This window comes from Motacilla alba, chromosome 12 (assembly GCF_015832195.1).
Source record: "Motacilla alba alba isolate MOTALB_02 chromosome 12, Motacilla_alba_V1.0_pri, whole genome shotgun sequence".
In the NCBI taxonomy this organism is placed as follows: Eukaryota; Metazoa; Chordata; class Aves; order Passeriformes; family Motacillidae; genus Motacilla; species Motacilla alba.
In genome coordinates, this window is record NC_052027.1 from 19,294,523 (window position 1) to 19,317,903 (window position 23,381).

Here is a 23,381-nt window from a genome sequence, read left to right on the forward strand (position 1 = left end):
AAAGGGCTCAAATGGCATTAATTAACAAATTAAACTTACCCACTGCCACAGCAAGGGAGCTTGGTCAGGATCTTCTTCCCGTGGCCCAGCTGGGGAGCCCGGTCCCCCGGGCACTGCTCCTCATCCTCGTCTGAGGCAGCCTGGCCCTCCACGGAGCGGAAGAGCTGCTCCTCTGCTGGGAGACAGGCAGCCCTCAGCAGCACCCCAACAAGCCCAGCTACATCCCCAGTCTGAGCCAGAGCAAAGTGAGAGCCTAAACCCCCAGAGAAACCCCGGGCAGGTGCCCAGCATCCCTGGGAAGGGGCCGAGGTGGTGTACTGGTTTTGCATGGGAGGCGTGTACAGAAGTGATACAAAACCACTACAGGCAGCTGCAGCCAAAATCCTTATTTTAAGAGTCTTGAACATTTCAGTGCTCTCTTGTGGGTAACTTGCAGCTGTTTACCTCAACTCTCTTCTTTCCTTGAGTTAAGGTAAGGATAAGTGTGACAGGTGAGTTGTTGTGTGGGGCAATTACTGTTCAAGGACACGGTTTTTTTACTTGTTTGTCTCTCTCAGTTTTTCTGCCTAACTAATCCTATTTTACTTGATGGAACATTTCGCCCTGTTTTACAGTCTATGACCACATGATTTATTTGTATGAAAACGTTTTGCTAAGAAGCTGCTTGTTCTTGAAGTACAGGTAGTGTAATTTTATGTGGAAACTCTGAGCTGGCAAAGTGTGTGATTTGATAAAAACATTTGTAAAAGCAGGTTTGCTTTCTAAGTCTAACCAGGTGAAGAACATGCTGCAATGTTAATTGTACTTACATGTCACTGTTTTTAACATTCCCAGCTCCATTCAACACACACCTATAATCCAATTTTTGTCACAACAAACAGCTCTCCAGCCTGCAGTAAAGGTGCCTTGTAACTCAGAATTATTGTCAGATAAGTGCTTTTCTGTTCTTTGAACTGGATGTGCCCCCCCCCCCCCAAAAAAAAAAAAAAAAAATCACTGCAGGGAACCCAAAGTGTGCAGTGTTATGGCAGCTGTTGGTGCTACATGTGCTAAACAGTTTGGACTTGTCCAGAGTCACTGGAGCAGCCAGGATGTTTCCAAGGAGTGTGGCTGTACAGAATATTAACTGCAAATTGCTTCCTTGGAAATTATTTTTGCTGAGGTTCTCCATTCTTATTTACAAAGAAATGAAATCTTTATACTTTTTAAGCCAGGAAAAAAGGTTCTGGTGGGATGACTCATGTGGAAAAAAGCAGTTTTAAATCATAGCTCTAAGTGATAAGTTCAGTCTTTCATTAAACACAGAATTATGTGGGGAGTGAGGAGTGGAAATCTGGGCAATAAGGTTTTGTGTAGGTCTGGGATTTAAAGACTCTGTTTGTGGTACAGTGGTTTGACCTCTCTGGTAGTTTTACTGCTGCTGGCACTAGAGATGAGAGAGGCCAGGAAGTGTTTGGGGCTGGCTTTGGGGCTGGGGTCCGTACCGTGGTTGGCAGTGCCCGGTGGTGCCACGGATGCTCCGCGGGTGCCCCCAGGCACGGCTGCTCCCTCCTGCTGCTGCTGCTGCTCGGGGCTGCTCTGCTGGGCCAGCTGGCATCGCTCCAGCTCCGACCTGCAAAAGAGGCCAGAGTGTCGTAGATGAGACAGAGACAATGCAAAGCAACACACTCCATTTCCAGAAGGCTTCAAACCCTGATTTTATTTGAGCATGCGTGCTTTTTCTGCACTCTTACAAAGCTCTTAAGTTTACATTTTGCTCATCGGTCACAAGAGACAAGCAAAGGGCTTATTGGAATAGGCATTTGCAGGTGTCTCTTATTCATCCTTCTTTCTTTCATGGTTTCTACGTCAACAACCTTGGTAGAAAATTCATTCAGGGGCAAACATGGAGCCTCTTATCAAACTTCTCAACGGCTCACAGCAGTGGCTTAAAACCTCTTCCACACCAGAATTAGGCTGGAATGCAGGAAATTTGGAAAACCAAGATGTGCCCAGCATGGCTTTGGTGGGATGCAGCTACTGGGACTGGCTGAAGAAAGGGGCCATCAACCCCAAGGGCTGCCTGATGTGACTTCCCTGACAACCAAAGGAAGGTGGATTTCAGCTGTCCTGTGATAAGAAGAGTTGAACAGTGCTTGTAACCTTTAGGTTAAGTCAAAGACCTCTAGGAAACCTCTATGGAGTAGTCACTGTGGCCACAGGTGCCTGCACCCAGTCCCCTGGGCTCAGACATGTCAGGGAGTTGGGTCCATGTCTTGTAAGTGCTGGGATGAAGCAGAGTCAGAGCCTGAGCTGTCGAAAAGAATGATCCAGGAATGATGGCACACCTGGAAACCAGGAACTTGCAGGTGAGGAGCGTCTCAGAATGGGTGTCAGCATTGCTGATAGCCTCCTTTGGGATTGTCTTTGACTGAGGTCAATGACAGGACATCACACTTATGTGTTTTAAAGGAATGGCTTCCAAGGCATGGGACACAGATCAAATAATGTAACTGAGGAATAGAGTCCTCAAAGGTGCCAAATTCTCTCCAAATTCTTCCGTAGGTAAGTTTTGGTCTGGCGAATATTGAATATTTCCTTCATTTAACACATTAAATAGCAAAAATGAGAGCTAAACCACTTAGCAGGTGGGTCCTGCTGACACAAGTTGTATAATGTGAGCTTTCTGTACAAATCTTGTGCTTCCTGCCAGGAGATCCAGCTGCAGCTGGGAGGGGACTTTGGCTGCAGGGACAGAGCAGCTGAGGCCACGCTGGCCACCAGAATTGCAGAGCTTTTGTTTAACTCAGCTGCTCCTGAGGAGACACACCAATGGTAGCTCCCTTATTGCTTGTGAAACTGTAAGGAGTAAACAAGATCATGAATTTAACGACATAAAGTCACTATTTAAAAACATCTGTAGGGGAGAAGCTGAGCTCAGCCTTGCTGAGAAGCCAGCACTTGCTTTACCCACTTGAGTAGGGCTGACTGCATTAAAAACTAATGACTTACTTCGTTTGCAATTTATGGCATTATTCAGCTCAGCAACAACTGGATTTCCTGTAAAGCCAAGGGAAACAGCAATCCCCAGAAAGGAGCCTGGACAGTCATCAATTCTGGAAAAAATAATTCTGGAGTGGTGCACAAATACAATGCACTGTAAAGCCTGGACATTCAGAGTGGGAGCTCTGAGAAGCATCACAGAGCTTCAGAGTTCTGGAGAGCAGCTGGGGAAATTCCCTTCACAGGGATACTGCATTTTACTTTCCTGAAATGTGCTGATTTTCTGGTACTCTACAGGAATCCTTTACAATTTATTGAGCACCGTAGTTGGTGTCTGACCAGATTGTTCTCAGTTTTGAGCTGCAGTATAATTTAGATTGCCTGGGTTTCAGATTCTAGAGTTAGTTCACATAACACAGATGCTGATATTTCAGTGAATATTTATTGCAGTGGTTCAGATTTTAACCTATAAAACATGGAGAATTTTTCAAGTATCGTGAAAATCTTTTCCAGCAGGTGTGGGTGAAAGGGACTCCAAGACGAGCTGGAAGCAGGAATCTTCACTGCTTCTCAAACACAGGTTTAATTCTTTCCTCATTGCTATTCATACAGCATCAAATGGGTCTCCATAAATGAGAAGCAGAGTGAATAAGCAGCACATTTGTTTGGGGCAAAGATCAGAGGGGGAAGCGGCGCTGGAGGTGCCTGGGAAGGTTTGTGTGGGGTGAGCGTGGCAAGGCTTCCATGGAGACAGGGAAACAGCCCCCATTCATCCCAGAGCCTTTGTCCCCAGCATAATGGGCAGCAGCACTGGAGAGGGGAGAGTTTGCAAAGTACTGGACCTCAAAGTAATGTCCATGACTAATTGGCTTTTAATTGGCTCTGCTGCATTGTTATGGAAACATGGAGCTGCAGGAAAACCCACCTGCTTCTGGTGCTGAGCAGATCTTGGGCTTGAATAATTCCTGACTGATCAGAAAATAACTCTGAGGAATTATTAACTTGTCATTCACAGACCTTTAACTCGTCTCTTTTAGAGACTTCCTTGGAGCAGATCAAACAGCTGTGTGTGTACATTGCCCTGAGGGTAGTTATACTCAGAGCTACACTTTATTTTCAAAGTATAAGTCTTGTGGTTTTTAACCAAAATGAGGTGTGATTTTATTTTTGTACTGTTTTACCTAAGCTGTAAGAGTTCAGGGAACTCAGAATGGTTTCAGATTTGGCTTACTCCCTGTGGGAATTAGAGACTTCAGGTGTGCACATTTTGGAATTATTTATGACTTTTCATTTACAGCTGAGATTTTGTTTTCATGCTGGAGCTGAGTGTCTCTGTGGGTTTTCTGAATTCATCTGTCTCTGGTTGGTGCTGTGAGCTCCTCCCCAACAGAAATCCTATGAATGAACTTTCTGTGATCAAACCAGATGCTTCATCTCAGCTTTTAAATAGCTTGATCTGTCAGGCATTAAAGATAAATGTTTAAAAGCATTAATTTTTAGTGGCTATAATAAAGATCACTAAATATCCTGGATTCATATGGGCAGTTCTAAAGCATAGTTACAACTTCAACTATAATGGTTACAGTTCTGGGAGGTTTCCAGTTCTTGGCTGATGATTTTCATTTTCTTGCCAAAATCACCAGCCTCTAGGAAAAAATCATTGAAGTGATGGCCATGTGTTTTCTTGCAAACCTTTCCATCTCCCTGCATGTTGGATACGAGCAGACAAATCCTGGGATGGTGCTGTGACACACAGCAGGACTGTGCCTTGCTGTCCTTCCTGTGGTGGCTTTGAGCACTTTGGAGACAGCACCAGCCTTTGTGCACACGCTATGAAATGACATTGTTTGAGATCTGCTTTTAGCCCAGGTCACAAGGAATAGCAACAGAGGCATGTGGGAGCAAACACAGCCTCACCCCACACGCCCGTGCCAGAATTGCCTGGATACATTCTGTTTGTCCTTCCTGCTTTTCAAACTCACATTCTGAGAATTCTGTCTCTCCTGGTGTCATGACTTGGATTTTACAGAAAGATGCTTGAAAGCCTACAATGAAAAAATGAATACCTAAAATCCTGTGGTGTTCCGAGCACTGACAGCTCTAACCAAGGCACTTGACCTAAATCATCGAGGCCAGGGAAAGCAGAGCTGTGCTCCTGTGATCATTTCCTTCTGCCATTGCTTGTGTAACAGCCCTCAGCCTCATGTGTTCCTTCACGTAGACGTGTGCTGTTTAATCCCCAGGAATCCTTCCCTTATCTCCTAGGTGCTGCAGTGTATGGCAGTAAAAATCAAATGTCCAGGGAGCCTTTTAATGTCTTCAGAAGTGTTCTTCCTAACAGACTGTTTAACATCTGGGTGAAGATCCTGCAGAATTCCACTCTGAAAGCTTAAAAATGTGCCAGAGCTCATTTTGACATCTGTAAAACAGCAGCTATCCCTGAGTGTGGCACAGACTGAGAGCTTCTACTTACTGGCATGTAAATTCCTTCAGGATTTATTTCAGCACCTCCCAGATTTAGAGCCTCGTGGATCTGGAGTGACAGGAGAGAAAGATGGCTCATTTAACAGCAAACACTGTGCCTTCAGCTGGTTGTGAGTTATTTCTGACCAGGTTTTCCTAGGTTTGGGAAAATCCGACAGGAATGTGTGAGGGAGGGGCTGCGAGCAGTTCTGCATCCCAGCTGGGTATTTCTTAGGAGCTGTGTAAAGGGGTTTTGTTGCTTGCAGGTTCCCCAGGAGAGCTGTGCTGGGGTTTTGTCTGTGCAGAGGGAAAAGGAGGCACTTGGAGAGCTGAGCTGAGGTGTCAGAGCCAGCATCTTCCACTCCTCAGATCCTGCATGAGGAAGCAACAACAATTATCTCACCCTGTTTGCTGCTTTGCAAAAACATCCTCAGAGCTTCAGAGTGCTGCTCTCCACCAGAGACTCTGGAATTCTGCATGTTCCTTCAATCCAAGCTCCATGCCTGCTATCTTGATGCCTTTAGAAAGTTTTACGTTTCCTGAGAGCAGCCTGTCCTTTGCCTTCTAGAAGTATTGTTCTGGTAGGTGACTGAAAAGTAACTCCTGAATTGATTCACAGAACTCAGAATGTCCTGAGTTGAAAGTTGAAAGGAGTTGAAAGGCTCAATATTAAGTGAATGGCCCATGGCTGGATTAAATCCACAATCTTGGCATTATTAACACCATGCTCTGACCAACTGAGCCAATCTCAAGGTCAATTATGTTCCTTTGCAAATATTTTAAGTTATTTGCCAGTTCCCAAAGACCAGAAAATGCTGCCTAGTCATTCTGCATTTATTAGGATTCTGCATTTATTAGGATCCTGTGCTTTGGCAGCAGTTATAGCAGCTTCTATTTTGTCTTTTGTTGGTGATATGGTTGAATAAGAAACATTATTGGGAGGTCAAAAAGCCACTGACAGGAGTGTAATGTGACCATTTTAGCTGCTCCCTGGGTGTAAGAACTGATTTCTGCCAGTGTTCAGCACTCTGGCTCATTTCCCTTCTCCATGGTTGGACCTCTGCCTATCTTAACAGCACCTCTCATCTCTTTGATGAGCCCCAGTCCAAGCGGGTTTGCATTGCATTCACCACCAAATTCCCTTAAACTTAGATCTAAGTTTAAATTTATATAGACTGTTTCCTAGCAGAACACTTAAGCAGGTGCATCATTTCAGCCAGTTATGACGTCTCATTGACATAAACCCAGTTTAATTAGAGTTTAACTCTAATTATGTGGCCATCACAGGCTGCAGTGCAGAGCTACTAAATGAGGTGAAGGAGACAGATGGTCATAGGTACAGGAAAATTCCTCATGGGGAAGTTGGGTAAACAGGATTCCTGTTTTCAAAGTCAATAATATTTTAACAAAAGGCTTTGGTCCTTTGCTTCTCCCTCTAAAAAAAAAAAAAAAATTAAAAATTAAGCCAATGCTTAATTGCAGTTTTCCTCTCATTACTGGAGCCTCTCCATGGGGGATCCCAGCTGTGTGTGAGGAGTTGGAGCTTTTTTTGGGGGGACACATCATGCTCTCCATCACAAGCAGCCCTTGCCCTCCCCAGGAGCCCCACAGGGGGCAAAGAACCTTCCTTTGGACACTCTCACAGGTATTTAGAAACAGATACTTCCTCTTGTTTTCAGAGAGCTTCCTCAATAGATTTCCACAGGAAGAGAGGGAAATCTGTATGAAAAACAGGAAGCAGTCCTCAGAAGCTTTCTCTGATCAGCACTAGGAGGAAGACTTAAAATAAATGTGGTTGTTTGAAGCAGTAGCTGATACCAGTGGTGTTCTTATGTAAAAACAGTGATTAATAACATCACAGGGCTGCAGCCAGATTAAAAACCTCAGGTGTTTATATATTTAACTTTTCATTGTAGTTGACAGTAGGTGACCAGGACTGAAACTTCTGTAACGTGGTTTTTACACCATATTTTCTATTTTCAATTTACTGCCCTGGGCAACCCTTTTGGAACACTTCCCATCTGTCTCAATCTTGGATGGGATCCCAAACTTTCTCATGCTGATTCTGTTCCTCTTGCCCCCAATATAAGACTTCATCTTTTCCCTTGGCTTTTTGACCTTCTATAATTCAGTTTTGAATCCTGAGATTTATGCATTAGAAGGGAAGACAGGTCAGGATAACATTTGACAAAATCTGACATGCAGAAATATTTGTTAGTTAAAACCTCCTAGAAGTTTTGTAATGATCCTTTCTGATCCATTTTCAAGCTCCCACAAAGTTCTAGATGTTATGGAGTTGTTGTAGACTTTACTGTGGGCACTGAAAAGGGAGGGGGAATTTGTAACTCTCCACCTTAAAAGCAACTATAGTCACACCAGGAAAATGTTCCAGTTTTCTCCCAAGTTTGCCCTAAACCATAACATGGCTGCATTGGGGATCTTAGGCTGTGGACTGTTTGGTAGGTGACACAGGCCCATCAAAAATGGGGATATAGCATGTGGAATGACAATTCTGAGGGGAGAAACTCTTACATTTGTAAATCCTTCAAAGGAAATTTGACTTACTTTTACTGTCACTTGCTTAATTTCATAAAGCCAAACATCAGAAAGGAGAAGATGGATTTGGCCTTTACAGTATGTTGTTTGCATTTGAGAACTTAGGGATAATATATTCTGTGCTCATTTCTGATAGAGAAAATGGCAAAAAATGAAAACAGAGGATGTTTCTGAGTTCCAAAGCTAGGCTTTAGTCATTAGACACATTGTATTTCAAGAGATATATGAAATAAAACTCAAAATCCTCACAATGCAAAAGCATCTGAAACAAAATCTGTTTCATTCACTCCACTCAGCTGGCAAATGCTGCTGGTTGGATTTTTAAAGGCAGCACCCCAGAATGTCAGGGAAACCTTTCATAATTATTTTTGGAAGTTTCCATCAAGAGCGAGCGCAGAAAGCTTTGGAGACCTGAGAGGGTCCCTTTGAGGTCAGAGCACAACCAGCAGGGATGTGCTGCAGAGTTCTGGGCTCCTTTCAGCTCAGTGCCACAAGAAAGTCTGCTGGGCTTGGCTTGCTGCTCCAGCTAGAACTGTTGGAAGCACTGGTGTTTGTCAAGAGACTGTTTCATCTGAGAGAGACTTAAAAAAAAAACATCAGCAGGGCTTTGGAATGAATGTAGATATTTCTTGGTTTTGGTTTCTGTAGATACCTTAAGCAACTAAATGGGGAAAAAATCAATATAGTCTGTGCAAAGTGCAATATTGTTACAGTGTTCAGCCTGAGATTTATCAGCAGAGCACCCTTCTCCCTCCAAACCATCATTTATGGTTCTTCAAAGCGCTCCTGACTGCTGTGAGTGCAATCAGTGCAATCTTTTGCTGCAGGAATGGCTGCTGCCCTGTGATGTGCAGTGGGGTTCGGGAACTGAGAGAGGGCCTGGGAGAGCATTTTCCCAGCTGCAGCGACCAGCCTGGCAGGAACAGCTAAAGGTGGCGTTCACCATGCCCTGCCTGCCTTTTGGGCTGGAAATTCCTCGAGCAGGGCAGAGTACATGAAACATGGTATTTCTGGAGAGTCGTAAGAAAGCTGCTGGCAGTAAAGGGAGCCAGCTGTAGGTTTGTGTCCTCCAAGGATTAGTGACAGCATCCCAGGAGCATGCACGAGTCTGCTTTGCATTAGCATTGATCCTACCCAGAGCTGGGCGAGTCAGGATAAACACTGCTTGTTTTCGGGGCTCTCATCTCTCTGGGAGTAGAAAGAGCCTTACTTTCAGATGTGAAGGCGACTATTAATGCTGGTTTGAGAAGTAACAGGCTCCAGATCTGATGAAGGGCCAAAGTCGGGGAAAAAACCCAACTGGTGCATAAATTTGATTTTCTAGAAGAAACATTTGTTTAAAATGCCAGATCATTTCCAGATCTCCAGTTAAAACCCAAACACATCATTAGGAACAGAAATCAAGTCTATTCCACATGCAATCTGTTTGAGATGACTTTTCACCACTCATGCCTCAGTGCTTCAGGCAGCCTCCAGGTGTGAGCACCATGAGAGCACCTCGTGGTGAGAGTGGTGGCACCTGCTTCAGGAATTGTCATTCAAACACATTTATCAGAATCAGGGAAATTCAGCTCTTGGATCCACAGCAGTGCAGGACAGACAAGATGTATGTTCCCAATATCCCTTCCAACCCGTTTACTTCAGCTCCTAAAAAGGCCATGCGGGATCAAAGGTGACTCTGGAGTACACCACTGATGTTTGGAGAGGGTTTAACCAAACCCTGGCCTGCAGCAGAGCTTCCAGGCCTGCCTTTATTCCAAGGGAGTTCCTTGTATCCAGCCCTTTTTCAGGCCCAGACAGGGATTCTGTGGAGATCTTTCAGTGGCTGTGCCTTCCCACCAAGACTGAGCAAGATTCTAGGAAATATTTTTTCTGGCCTTGTGCAATTTGACACGTACAGTCTGCTCTTATTCAGCTGAATATTCGAAATTTCCAGATGCAACTGCTGTTAAACAAGAGCTGCTCCTCTACTGTGTCCACTCTGTGCTGCTGATTGGGACTAACCCATGGCTGCAGATGGAGACAATTGCAGGATTGTTCCCTGAGTCTTCCCTTCCTTGGTAACCCAGCAGAGCCATCACATCTGGGGTCTGTTACTTCTGCAAGAACTGTATTTGTTTCCAAAACCAGGGAAGAGAGTCCACAGTGCTCGTGCTGCTTTCATTCACTCCTCACGTCACTATGCTATTGCAGAAGAAAATGTAGAAAAATCTCAACATCCATGAGCTGCCAGCTCCAAAGATATTTACTGGGTAATCACCGCAAGCGTTCCAAGGATCCAGCACCTGCAACTCTTCACAGTTGTTAGGCTTTGCTTGTTTAGTTTTAAATAATAATTACAATGACTGTAATCATTGTGATTATTATTTAATTGCCTCTGGCAGGTGCCTTTTCCACGGACCTCTGGATTTCCTCACCTTCCGAGGCTGATGGAGATCTGAGAGCTCCTTGTTCTTGCACCCGAAGGCTGCAGGAGCCAGCAGGACCTGAGGGTGATGGACACCTCTCCAAACTATCCCTGATGTTCCTCAAGAGATTCCCTAAACTATACAAAAGCTGCTGAAATCAAAATAACATCATTTAGAGGCAACACATTTGACTTCTGTTCTACAATATTAATAAAACCCAAATCAAATGTTACAGTCTGCCAGTGCAGACCTCAGCCTGCCTTCAGACCTATCTCAGCTGGTGCAGGGGGTCATTTCCTGAGCAATCACTCTGAAATCCACATTTAGGCTGCTTTAATAAAATTCTTTTTTCATTCCCTATGGGTCTGTGACCACTTGGAAAATGCTCTAAGGATTGATACAAAAAAGCACATACATTTTAGTAGAGCAGCATGTGCAGTAATGTATTTGTACTTCTTTGCCAGCATGACATCAATAAAAATGGAAAAAAGTTCCTTAAAATAAAATCTCAAAACAGCCCATAAAGAAAAATTTCTCCTGTCCCCTGGTGAGGATTAGACCTGCAACTCTGAAATCTGATAGAATCTGACAGTGGTTTATTTTTATAAAATTAATTTCCTGAAGAGGAAAATTACAATGCCAGGTTCAAAAAACTGATTAATTCTTCTTGTAGAATAGAACAGTTCAGTGGGAAGAGACTGACAGCCATCAGCTAGTCCAAGTGTAACTCTTCTAAATCAGTGTTTGCTTTTTAAATTGTCTGTATTTGATATTCATGGTGGAGTTCTCTAGAATTCATAGCACTCAGCCTTCCCCAAGTCATGCATTGATGTGAAGAGATTTTAAACGAGATTTTCCTGAATAATCTAGCCAGATAATTTCACCATGCTCCTTTATCATACAGACATTTCTGTAGCACTAAAATATTCAGGATACAGCCTGTATTTTATATCTTTGGTTCTGGCAAGGACTGTGTAACCTCTATAAAAACAGATTTCTGAAGTAACAAACTTGAACGGCAGATTCAAAAATATTCCTGGGTTGGAGAGTACAAAGTAATAAGATCTATTACACAAAGTTACTTTCTCATTTTTCCACTTAAACCAGCAGTTATTTTTCTAGTGACATGAGCTGTTACAATGACTGAAATAATCTGATAGTGTAATTAGAGTGGCGGTAGAATATGTATCAAGAGAAGCCATGCTGTGGGAGCAGTGCACTGCTGAAAACCCAGCTCCTTGTATTTCTCAGCAGTGCTGGTGGGGGAAGTCTGGGATGAGTTTGGGATGATTTGCTCCCGTTGAAGTGAATAATGCAGAGTGTGCCCTGCAGTTAAGAACTCTTCTGTGCCATCTGCTTAAGCTTTGTGTTTTACAGCACAGCTCCCCTGTCTGGTTCTTCTCCATTTGTGGAGTCAGGTTATTCCTATATCCTCAGAGATGTTTTAAAGGAAGAGAGGGCTTACCATTAATACTTCATTCCTTTTTTCAAAGAGATAAAATGTTATATTTCTATCTCAGGACTACCTGGACTAGAAATAAGGAAAATCCCTCTTTCCAGGATTATAAAACACCATTTTCTCTCCCTCACAGTCCCAACAGGGTGCGAGAAACCAAGTTAGAGCTGCCTTTATGGGCAGAGAGAGGTGAAGCACTTGGATATGAATGATATCACACAGATTATTGAACAGAAGCTGTAATATTGGATGTACATGCACATACCAAGCAGCTTGGAGTGAAGTGAGCAAATGTGCACAGAGAAATACCAGTGCATGTCTGTGCCAGCCAGCTGCAAACAACATGAAGGCCAAGTGAATGGATATATTAAAAATATAAAAAAGATATCAATAAATATATCAATATATAAAATATAATAAAAATATTATATATTTCTGATAAACACACAGTATTCTGACAATGCTCTGCTTGCCCCTAGATCCCAGCCTGTGTTGAGAACCTCTGGGACAACACTCTTACAAATGATGTTTTTCAGTTATGTGAGGAAATATTTGCTGTGCCAGCATGTCAGAAACACTAAGCCTAGCTTTTCAGATTAGATTTTGCTGTTGGCACGAAGGGCTGAAAAGGCTCCTTGCAATATTGGTGTGGCTGTCTCTCAAACAAAGGCTGACATCTCCATTGAATGGCCCGTGCTGGTTCCCAGCCCAGCAGGAGCTCCTGGGCTCTGAAAGGAGATTAAATCGGTGATTGCAGACGGGACAATCGACATCCATCGGCCAGGATACGCCAGAAAGGGAAAGCCTGACCTAAAGGCAGGGACTTGTGCAGGGTTTTGTCACACCAGATTTGGGCTGGGCCCTTCAGCCACCTAATCCTGTATCCTACTCATTATGTCCCACAAGGAGAAGCTTGTGAGGGGTGTGCAAGAAATCTGTGAGAGCTTGCCAACAGGGCAGTTTGGGCTAAAGCTGGGAGTCAGAGATCTTCCCAAATTTGAGCTAATATTTATCACTGTAGCTCAGAAATTCTCCTTGCTAGAGGAATAGTAAATACATTTCAAATCCTGCTAATCTCCAGCTCCCTGAGATATTTGTGCACCTGAATGAGAGGGGGCTGTTACAGAAGAATGAAACAGCATCTCTAATCTTGGAGGTCATCTTAAAGGTGATGGTAGGAGCAGTAGCTGATGTGGGTAATAGCTGCCTTCTTCTGTGGATTAAAATCACTTTTTAGAAGGGGAAATTGATGTGAAGGGACAACATCCAAAGCTGTGGTCTGGAGGGTGAGTCAGGGCTCAGCTCAGAAAATGGGACCTCTGAGATGACAGATAGAGATAAGCATCACTCTCAGAGCTGTGACCTTGGACTCCTGTAGATGAAGTCAAGGCAGTGTTAGAAACCCAAACTCTTATTTTGTCATTTTGTGTGTATTAAAGGCTCAAAGACAATACCTAGAGATACACTTCCCCTGCTCTTCATGGATCTGGTGCATCCTTAGTCCTCCCCTGGCCTTCCACTGCAGTATTTCAGTAATTCCCATGGTGACTCAGGTGGAGTCATCTTTCTATTTAACACCTGCTAAGTGGTTGGGTTTTTCTTCAAATGCTATTTTAGTTGCTTGTTTAATCTATGTAACCTTTCCTCGAGCTCAGCACTGTGCAGAAAGGTGCTCCAAGCTTGTGGGAGCCAATGGGTGAGAAGAATTTTGTTTTCTGTCTGCTTTGAACCTGCCTGTGCTTTCATGAGCTGACTCACAGTTCCTGTGCTGAGAGACTAAACAATTCTCCCCTATTCATCTCCTGGATGAAAATTTTACAAACCCATTCCCCATCTCCCCAAAGCTATCTCTCTTCCACATCTGCAAGTGGCTAAAATAATTTCCATGCCTTTTTTCACACTTGTTGCCTTTTCTAGGCCTCTTCCAGTTTAATTTGTTTCGGTGGAAGGATCATGAATTTCTTTGTTCTAATACAGGTGTTCTGTGAATGTGCGTAATTATTTTCTTTGTATTGTTCTCTGTTCCCTTTGTAATACATGTTAATATCTTATTTGCTTTCCTCCCTGCAGCTTCATAACTGAACAGATACATTCCTAGATTTATAAAGCTCAAAGATGTAATTCTTCAGCAGCTGTAATAAACTCTTGAGTTCATTACTGTGTCTGTTTCACTGAAGCTGAAAGTGTTGTTGGGGTTGGTTTTGTTTTTTCACCCCCAAAATGAATCTGATTTCATTTATTTGGTACCTGCCACCATCCCCTCATTCAGTGTCCTAGGATCATGCTGCAATTCTTCACAGTTGATTCTGGTTTTTCATATCTTGACTAACTGAGCAATTTAAAAATCTTTATTTCTAGTATTATTTCACTTAAAAATCAAATGATAATCACAACATTGTAGATTTCCTTGCCATGCGATATAAAGCAGATTTCTCCAACTAAAACACAGAAATCTCTAAACTAAACACATTTCCAGACTGCCAGTTGTGGTTGAAATTAGGATAAAGCCAAAGTTAGGTATCCATCTCCCTCTTAGGGGATATTCTGATCTGAATCCAAGCTTTGTGATTCAAATGCACTTTTAGTGGAGACATAAATCAAATTACTGAGCTGGAACTTGACTGCTTTTAGTTGCAGAGATTGGTTCAGACTCATCTCTGAAGGATGCTCTCTTCTGCAGGGTTTAATGAGAGAGAAGCAATCTGAAATATCCTGGGGTTTAACATCAGACAGGGTGCAGCATTTTAGGCACAAAATATTCTTCAAAAATATAAAATCTAGGATGCATTTACAATGCACAACTTCATCCACTAAGTACATTACTAGTGTGTGCAGATGAATTTGTTTAATCAAGGAAGGAGGGGAAGCCCTTTAAATTTAAGGATACACAATCTAAGCCACATAAGCTTTTTTACACCTGTTTTATAGCACTCACCTCTGACCTGGCACTTTATATATTATATTCTGGGCCAGATCATGGGTTTACAGTTTCACTTAGAAAGTAATGGAAAAAATAAAGCATTTTTGTAAGGCCTGGCATATGTTCCCAGAGTCCTGGGAGCACTTTTTTTACTGAAAAGTTGCTTCATTCTAAGCTTGGTTAAAATGCAAACCAAAATCCAAAAGCATTGGTTTGCTTAACTTCACTAAAACTAATAAATCCCTGAAAGTGAACTCAGGTCTCTGCATGTTGAGCTGATGGATGGTTCATAAACCTGCCTTTAAAAACAATGCAGTGCTTGGTTTTGTACTGTACTTCAGCAGCTCTCCCGGCACACATTCATCTTGCCCATTGTGAACTGTTACCACACAGAACTCAATTCAAATTAGCCATTTAAATTTTATTTTGAGCCTTTCTGCAGGCTGCCTGAGGAGATTCAGGTGCCCATGACAAGGACAGCCCTGAGCACAGGTGACATGCACACCTGGCTGGTGGTGCTCTCCACACAGGAGCCTCCCCTCCCGGCAGCATGAGGGTGATTTCTCTGGAAATCCCCCTTCTCCCCCTGGAAAAAGGGGATTTCTCTGCCCACCATGCTGCCCACAGCAGCCTGTGCCCCATGAAGTGAAGAGCCCAGAGAGGAGCTGTGCTGCTGCCCTGTCCATCCCCACTTATGGGAATAGGAAAAACAGAAACTTCCACAGACACTGAAGGGGTTGATCTGCAGCCTTGGAAGGAGCTTGGATTGATGTAAAAATACAATACACAGATATTAAGCAGAAAAATCATAAACTTATGGTTCTGTAGTTGTAAGAATGTGCCTGAAGTAAGTGAGAAGCTGCACTGATAAGATGCTGAAGGGTTTGTAGGGTAGGGGTGGGCTTGTATGGAGTGAGCTGAGAGCTCAGAAGTTATCACAGAAGCGTTTGTGTGCAAGTGAGACAGAAGCCATTGGACAAAAGGATCTGCAGTGCAGCAGAAGTGAGTAAAGGTGATGGCTTAGAAAAGCAAAATAAACCCTGTGGCAGCTGTCCTTTGGGTCAGAAAGTTCTGTATTGCCTTCTAACAAAGAGCTTGTGGCTGCTCTTGAGCTATGGCCAAATGCTTGCTCCTCCCACGGCCTCTGAGACTGATGTTTATCTGAGCAATAAATTGTTCTTAGCTTGGAAAGAGTCCCAGCCCTTCTCATCTAATGGTGCCAATGACACCCCAGCCCACGTGTGCTCCCTGCAGATTCATCCCTCACCCCACCCTTTGATTTCAGATGTTCCCTGGTCAGAAAAAGGCTGTGGAGGGAGGGAGGATGAAAGAAGGAGATGCTTTGACTGCTCCTTTCTCATGGTAGTGAGCACAGCTGCTCCTTCCCCCTCTGCTCTCCTTTCTTTAGAGAAGGAAGAACCAGCTCTGCCTTCCAGGCACTGAGCAGACAAACTGGAGGGCTCAGGGTGGTGTGTGGGCTCTGCCCATGGAGTCATTGCTCTGTTTAGGGGTTATTTGCTGTTTGTTTCCTGGATATAATGGCAGGTAAATGTGGATTAATAGAATGAAAGGCTTGGCTGGAGGACATGAGGTAGCGAAGCATCAATTACTTCCTGGTGATTTCTGCTCTGTGAGTCATGTTCCCTCAGGAAACAGAGATCCATTAATTTAGCTGCTCCATGGGAACCTGCCACAGGAAAGCTCCCTCTGCTTGGAAGGGGAAGCAATAAATGCTGCCTTTCCAGCATTAATAATTTTCTGTTCTAAAAACAACATCATTTGATACAGACGTAATTTGGATTATAAGCAAGGATTATAAGCAAGCACTGGAAATTAAGCAGAGCCATGTGCATTCATTAATGGAAACACAGACCTTTCAGACTAAGGACCAGCTTATCTCCCAACTTTTCCTTATAACAGTTTCAATATTTTCCTTTATTTTTTTGGTTTAGTTTGATTAGAAATTTGAGGAAAAATATTTTGCAACTAAGGAAACTACCTCTTCAACATGAAACCAAAGTGAAGTAGTTAAGCAAGGTGCACCCTAACTAGGAGAAAACACTTGTTTGATGCAAGATATTGCTACTTGCAGAAGCAGGGCCTTAACTGGTAAGGCTGGAGAACTGCAATTTAAGCAAAAATGACTTTGAATACTTCAAAACAAGTGCCAAGCCTTAGGGAATGACAGTTCCTCAATTTTATAAGCAGTACAGGTCTAAACTCTAAGGATCTTAGATCCTTAATGATGGGGTTTTGATGTGAAATTGAAGTCAAAGCTCAGATCATTCAAATCTTGCACAATATTTACCTCAAAAGCTTTATACTTATTTAATTTTCAAGTTTCCTATTTTTAAATGCATCTGAAGCATCCTTTGGAAACTGTAAATTGTGATGAACAAAAACCCCCAAACCAAAGCGAGCAAAGCAGGCAGGAACAAGGGGAGAGGGAGGAAAGCAGCAAAGTGCAAGATTGACAACACAGGAATAAATCTGGTGTATAGTTCTGCTGTAGAGAGATTAACCACAGCTTTTCTGACAGATCCCAACCCCTGGCTACACTGAAAGGTCTTTTGTTCCAAGTCAGTGCATTTACCCAGGAATATCCTGCCAGTGGTGGGAATATTTCACATCTGGAAGGCTTCTGAAAAACCTGTCACATCCCAGCCAGGGCTCCAGAAGCACAGACACAGTTTTACTGACAAAATAAACATCCTCATTCTTGGTTTTCTCATTGTTTTTTCCCTGCTGAAGGAATTATCCTGGGGAATGTGGACAGCACTGGAAATTAAGCAGAGCCATGTACATTCATTAATGGGAACACAGACCTTTCAGACTGAGGACCAACTTCTCTCACAACTTTTGCTTGTAACAGTTTGAATATTTTTTTTTTAATTATTTGGTTGAATGAGAAATCTGAGGAAAAATATTTTGCAGCTAAGGAAACTATCTCTTCAAAATGAAACCAAAGGGAAGTATTTAATTACATTTATTTCTTGTATCTTAAACTGGTACTTTGAAATTTGATTTATTAATGTCATTCAGATAGTGACAGGGGGGCTCATGGGTGACAACAGAGTGATGCCCCACAAAACACAGGTGTATCCTTATTGGAAATGCCACCCTTGCCTGTTTGCTGGCACAGAAATGGGTAGCAAAACCTCCTCTTCTGCAATTTTCACAAGCATTGGCTTTGCTCTGACTGCTCCTATTTCTGCCTTGTGTAATTTTGTGCCAAGCAGTGCCCCTTAGGTCTAGCAGCTCCAGGAGAGTGAAAACGATGTACTCAGAGCTTGGCTTAAACCTGCCAAAGCTGTGCTTTAAACCTGGCTGAGCTCAGCCTGTGCAGCCCCAGATGTTTTGATGCTGTGTGAGCTCACGCCAAGGACGTGTGATGGGCTCAAGGACAGGGAGTGAAAGCAGAGCAGATGCGCAGGGAGCACCAGATTTTTCAGTGCTATCATTAATGGGACACCATGAACCCTCCCTGAAACGTTCTGTTGTGAGCAGAGGCTCTGCACAGAACAAAGCACAGGGCCTGATTTTGATTCTGGAGATTTACTGAAAGGTTTGGGGTCTTTCCACTGAAATCTGACTCCCAACACTCTGCTCCTGCAAGGGGTGATGGCTGCTGTGATGGCAATTAGCACTCCAGGCTCAGGCAGCCTTCAGGGAATAGTTTTCTCCTCAAACAAGGAGGGACTGCAACCCATAGTCAGTCACAGCCTCTACACCTTATTTTTCAAGTGGTTTAGGAACGATGCTGTGAAGCTGTTCCACAGAAGTAACTTCCTAATGCTCAAAGATTACATTTGGCATTTATTGGCCAACCATTTCTTTTTTTATAAAGTACATTCCTCTGTGGAATGGTGCACAGAACACAAGCAAATCCTGGATTACAGATACCTGCAATAATGGTCGAGCTTCAGCCCATGCTTTAGGTTTTCAATCTCTGATGTTGAGCTTTATCTTTGTGATCCTTTAAGACCACAAATACCTATTCATTTTTATCAGAATTTGCCAAATTTTCAGATGGGTATTATAAAAAGCTATAAAAATGTATAAAAATTCCTTTTTTCAGAGACCAGGAATGGTCTCTGAGCTAAAGCCAGTCTCTTGATCCATTTTACAACTTTCAGGTTGCTTGACTTGAGCACACAGATCAGGTTTCACATCTGGAATTGTGAAAATATCATAGAATTAGAGAGTGTTTGGGTTGGAAGGGACTTCAAAGTTAATCTTTACATCTTTAGGTGGTCTTAAAGATCCCCTGCCATAGGGGAGGTGGAATTAGGTATACCTGGATATCTCTTTTCTGTAATAAAGGACTGAAACAGATACATTGACCAGCTTCTTCTCCCCACCACAATCTCAGTCTTTCAGTTTCCATTCTGGGATTATCTCAAGACATGAATCTCTAAGATCCATTTAACCCAAGTTTTACTTATAGTGCAGGACATCCTTTTCTAGCTTTTTTTTCCTATTTTTTTCACTTTCCTTGGGATGTGACTGCCGTTTTCTTTAGGTTTTTTCATGGGCTGCAGTTCTGAATAGCTGAGGTTCAGATTCTCAGGCAGGTCCAGGGAAACGTGCTGAGTACCACAAAGAGGATAACCCCAGCCGGGCATGAGAGAGGCAAATATCAGTCTGGATTTTAATCATGCTGCTAAGCAGGCAGATGAGACACTGACAAAGTTGAAAGGATGCCCAGGATGATGAAGGGAAGGGGACAGCACAGCAAACATGGGCAGTGATTCAGCAGGAGTCCCAAACAGAACAAATATTTGCAGGGCTGCTGAGTAACTGCCTTGTGTCACTGGAGTGCAGGAGTTGCCTGCACTGTATTTCCTCACATCAGTGACATTTATTAGCTCAGCCCCAGCCTCCTGGGAGTCCAGGCAGGTTTAAATGCTGCTTGACAGGCTACCCCTGGGTGCCTCTGCTCCTGGCAGTGTGCTGAGGAACACGAGGGTATTTACAGGGTGGCTGGGGGCTGGTTAGGATCCAGGACCACAGCTGGTGTTGGTTCTTGCTGTAACCCCAAACCAGTGACTCTGGACTGGGAGCTCTGCTTTCTGAGGGTCACAGCCTCTCATGGGGACTCCAGGGTTTGGGTTTGAAAGGGGTAGGAAGTTTTTTCTTTAAAGTGATGATTGTGTGTGAAATCAGTCTTTTTTTTTTTTTTTGGGGGGGGGGGGGAATAGGACAAGATGGGTAATCCGTTGATCACCCAGAAGGTTGGTGCTGTAACAGAGTCGAGCAATGAGGGGACTGTACAAAGTCAGGGTGGCAGGTGGAGGAGGGATATGCACAGCTGTCACCAAGCTCTGCCTGAACTTCCCGGCACTAACGCAGGGAAGAAAAGCTGCAGAAACACTGACTGCTCATCCCCTTGGCAAAAACCAATCCCTCTGGTGTAGGAGGGGTTAGAACGATCCAAGTCACGCACAGAAGGGCGGGGGAGGCAGCTGTGAGAGGCAGCTGGGGACGGGGTGACAGAACCAGCCCTGCCCTGGGCTGTGGTTCTGTCCCTGTGCTGCAGCGGGGCTGGCAGGGCACTTCCACCCCTCCATCCTCAGGAAGGGATCAGCTGGGGGACAGCTCCAGCAGGGCCAGCAAACGGAGCCAGGAGGGGACAGGCGGGTGTCCCTGTGTGTGGCACTGCCACTGTGCCGCCACCGATTCACTCCCACACAGCAAACACGGCCATGCAGACAAAAGGAGGATTTAGGGAGAAGCCAGGGAAAGCCTCCCCAGAATAAACACTGTAAACAAGAACCCAGCATGGAAAAAGGCAGTGAAGTGGCTACACTTCCAGTGTTGCAGCACACTGAGGGGAAATGTTGCAGTTCTTTCAGGATAAATCAACTTGCTATTATGTGACTGGATTTGAAGCCAAGGCTTTGTTATTATTGTTATGGAAAGCTTTGAAAGACTCTTGTATTTGAAATAAAAGTAGCCCTTCCACAGAAAGAGATGCTATACATTTTCTACACTGCTAAATTAATATATTTAAATTGCTCTGCACAGTTCTCTCTACCATAAATAACAATACCTTCCATTATCCCCTTTTGTGAAATCAAAATGCTGCTTTAAAATGTCCCCAATGAAAGTAATGTGGTTTGCTTACTTAGCTTATGATTCTTTTATGACAAGTAGTCTAATCTTCGTGTGATGGGAACATACTCACCTGCTACAGCTAACTTCTTCCAAACCTTGAAGCTCTGTGGTTTTTGGCAGACTTCTCTGTAATACAAAACTTCTTACACTCTTTAATAGAAAACAGTATCAGCTCCAGGTAAAGTTAGAAAGTAAAATGAGATGGCATCAGTTCATCCAGAAGAATCGGAGCGTTTTCACAGATGAGGCTCTGCAAATTTAACATTTCATTTCACTCTCTGAGCTCAGTTCCCTGAGAGCCATCAGTCCCTGCTCCCGTCCAAGGATTTCTTTCTCACCTGCATGTCTGTCTAGCACATGCACACCCACAGCCTCCTCTCAAATTTTGTGCCACCTGGAACAAATTGCCAAGATTCCCCTCACCTCACAACAGCAAGGAGCTGGTATTGATGTCAATAGTCAAGAAAAAATGGTCCAAATTTTCTTTACTGTCTAATTTTTTAAGTAGAAGAACAGTTCTAGACTGCCTAAATATAAACCATTATAATTCTGACTGGAAATAACCTACTATAGATGCCTTCTGTTGTATATGAGTGTTTCCTTCCTAGGGATTTTTTTCCCTACACTTAATTGAGCTGATCCTGTACAAAATATTTCCATATTTCTCTGCTGTTCTTGGATTATTGATTTCGACTTGTATGGTCTGTCTTGTTATATTTTACAGAGTGAATGATAACCTGAGAAATTATTGAAAAGATCAGGACACTGCCTTCTGAAAGAGAAGAAAAACTGAACTGCTTCCAGTATAAAATAACCTAAAGCATAACTTTTTAGAAAAATTGACACTGATGAAATAAATAAATGGGAAAAATTATGCTAGAGGCCTCAGTCATCATATTTACAGGAAAATATGAGAGGCTGAAATAAACTTCTCTGCATTCCATGCCAAAAGGATTCCTACTCATTAACACATGGAAATACTGATGGATAATTAAATAATTTGGGAGACAGACCATGCATATGGCAAGCATTTTTGGTATTTTATGACCTCCTTCACTGACCTATGTAATTACTGTGCTGCTGACTAATGCAGCAACATAAACCCTCTGTCAGCATCTCTATTATGAAGTTTATTTCAATTCTAAATGAACTTTCCTTTTATTCCTTACACTGGGATAAAAACCATGCTTGTTAAATTGTTCTCCAGTGCTTTTAAAGAGAAAAAGAATATGGACACTTTATTAAGTAACCAATTTCTAAGCCACCTCCAATCTAGTATAGAAAACAAAGCCAACTCATATTTGGCAAGAACAATTCAAGTCAGTCCAATCCAATTTCCTTTTCTGACAGGGCAAATGGCTCAACGGGTGAAAGAAGCAGTAGATGTGACATTTTTACTGTACTAATATTTTAATGTGTGGTATTTTTAGAAACAATATTTAGAAATCATAGGATTCTACTAGAATACATGGATGGTGTCACCTTGTGCTGTAGCAGAACTTAGTCAGGGCAAAAAGGGAGTTTAGGGAATAGTGGTTAATGGCTTGTGCTCTGGGAATAACTCCCTAGGCACTGCATAAAAATGGGAATTGCCTGACTTCCTAAATTCTCCTGTCATCAGGAATAGCCAATTAGACACTTTTGATACAATACCAATGGTAAGTATACAATTTCTTGTGATGTCTTTTTTATCTGAAATGAACTGAACTCAAGCTTTTCAGGAAGGCATTTATTGAGATTTATTTTTAAAGTAATCTGACTCACTAACTTGACAGGGATTCAAAAAGAAAAGCTGAAAGATAGTCCAGACAGAAACCTGAGACATTTGTCTGTAGGACAAATTTGTGGAGTAGGAAGATCAGGATGGGCACCTGAAGAAAAGAACTATGAACTATTTGGTCAACTAGGCTGGTTTAGGAACCCAGTGATGTGACAGGGGCAGTTCAAACCCTGGCACAGGAACCTGTGCACTCAGGAAAAGTTCATGTTTAAGTCATGCAGATTGCAGGAATATGAATCTGGAATATGAAATTAGGAATAGGTGATTTAAATTATCCGCTCCAATTTAGGACAACATTTAATCACTTGCAGGTACTTAAACATTTTCTTGACTAAATGCAAACTGTTGTTTCCTTCATTAGGGATTGTAACTTAAGGTCATGGTTGGGATTTCAGATCTAAGTGATAGCAAGTAGGTCTCAGATGAAGGTCTAGAAGAGGGATTTAGATGCTAAAAGAGGTTTTAAAATCTGAACCTAAAAGAAGAAAGCATTTCCTTGATGAATATGAAACTATAAACAGGAACAGTGTGTAAAGCTCATAGATTGGACTCATTCTTGAATATGATCCTCTCTGGAAGAAACTGGACTTTAGCTGGAGGAAGCCTGTGGCTCACCAAGCCAGTTAAGGTGAATTCTCAGGAGAGATATCTGCAATTGTCAATGCTTTCTGCAGAACACCCAAATCCCCCCCCATTCCT

At 42.9% G+C, this 23,381-nt stretch overlaps 1 protein-coding gene across 2 annotated transcripts in view; it reads right to left on the reverse strand.

The window, feature by feature from the left end:
• The window catches only part of EFCC1 (EF-hand and coiled-coil domain containing 1), a 36,706-nt gene that overhangs the window by 8,108 nt on the left and 5,217 nt on the right, over positions 1–23,381 (reverse strand). The window contains exons 3-4 of one of the 2 annotated variants that reach the window (XM_038149459.1): positions 1,485–1,612; positions 40–175 (exon numbers count right to left, since the gene is read on the reverse strand). In XM_038149459.1, the coding sequence (XP_038005387.1) occupies positions 40–175; positions 1,485–1,612 (264 nt within the window). The remainder of the gene's footprint in view (positions 1–39; positions 176–1,484; positions 1,613–23,381) is intronic. The other variant, XM_038149460.1, reaches the window with a different exon arrangement.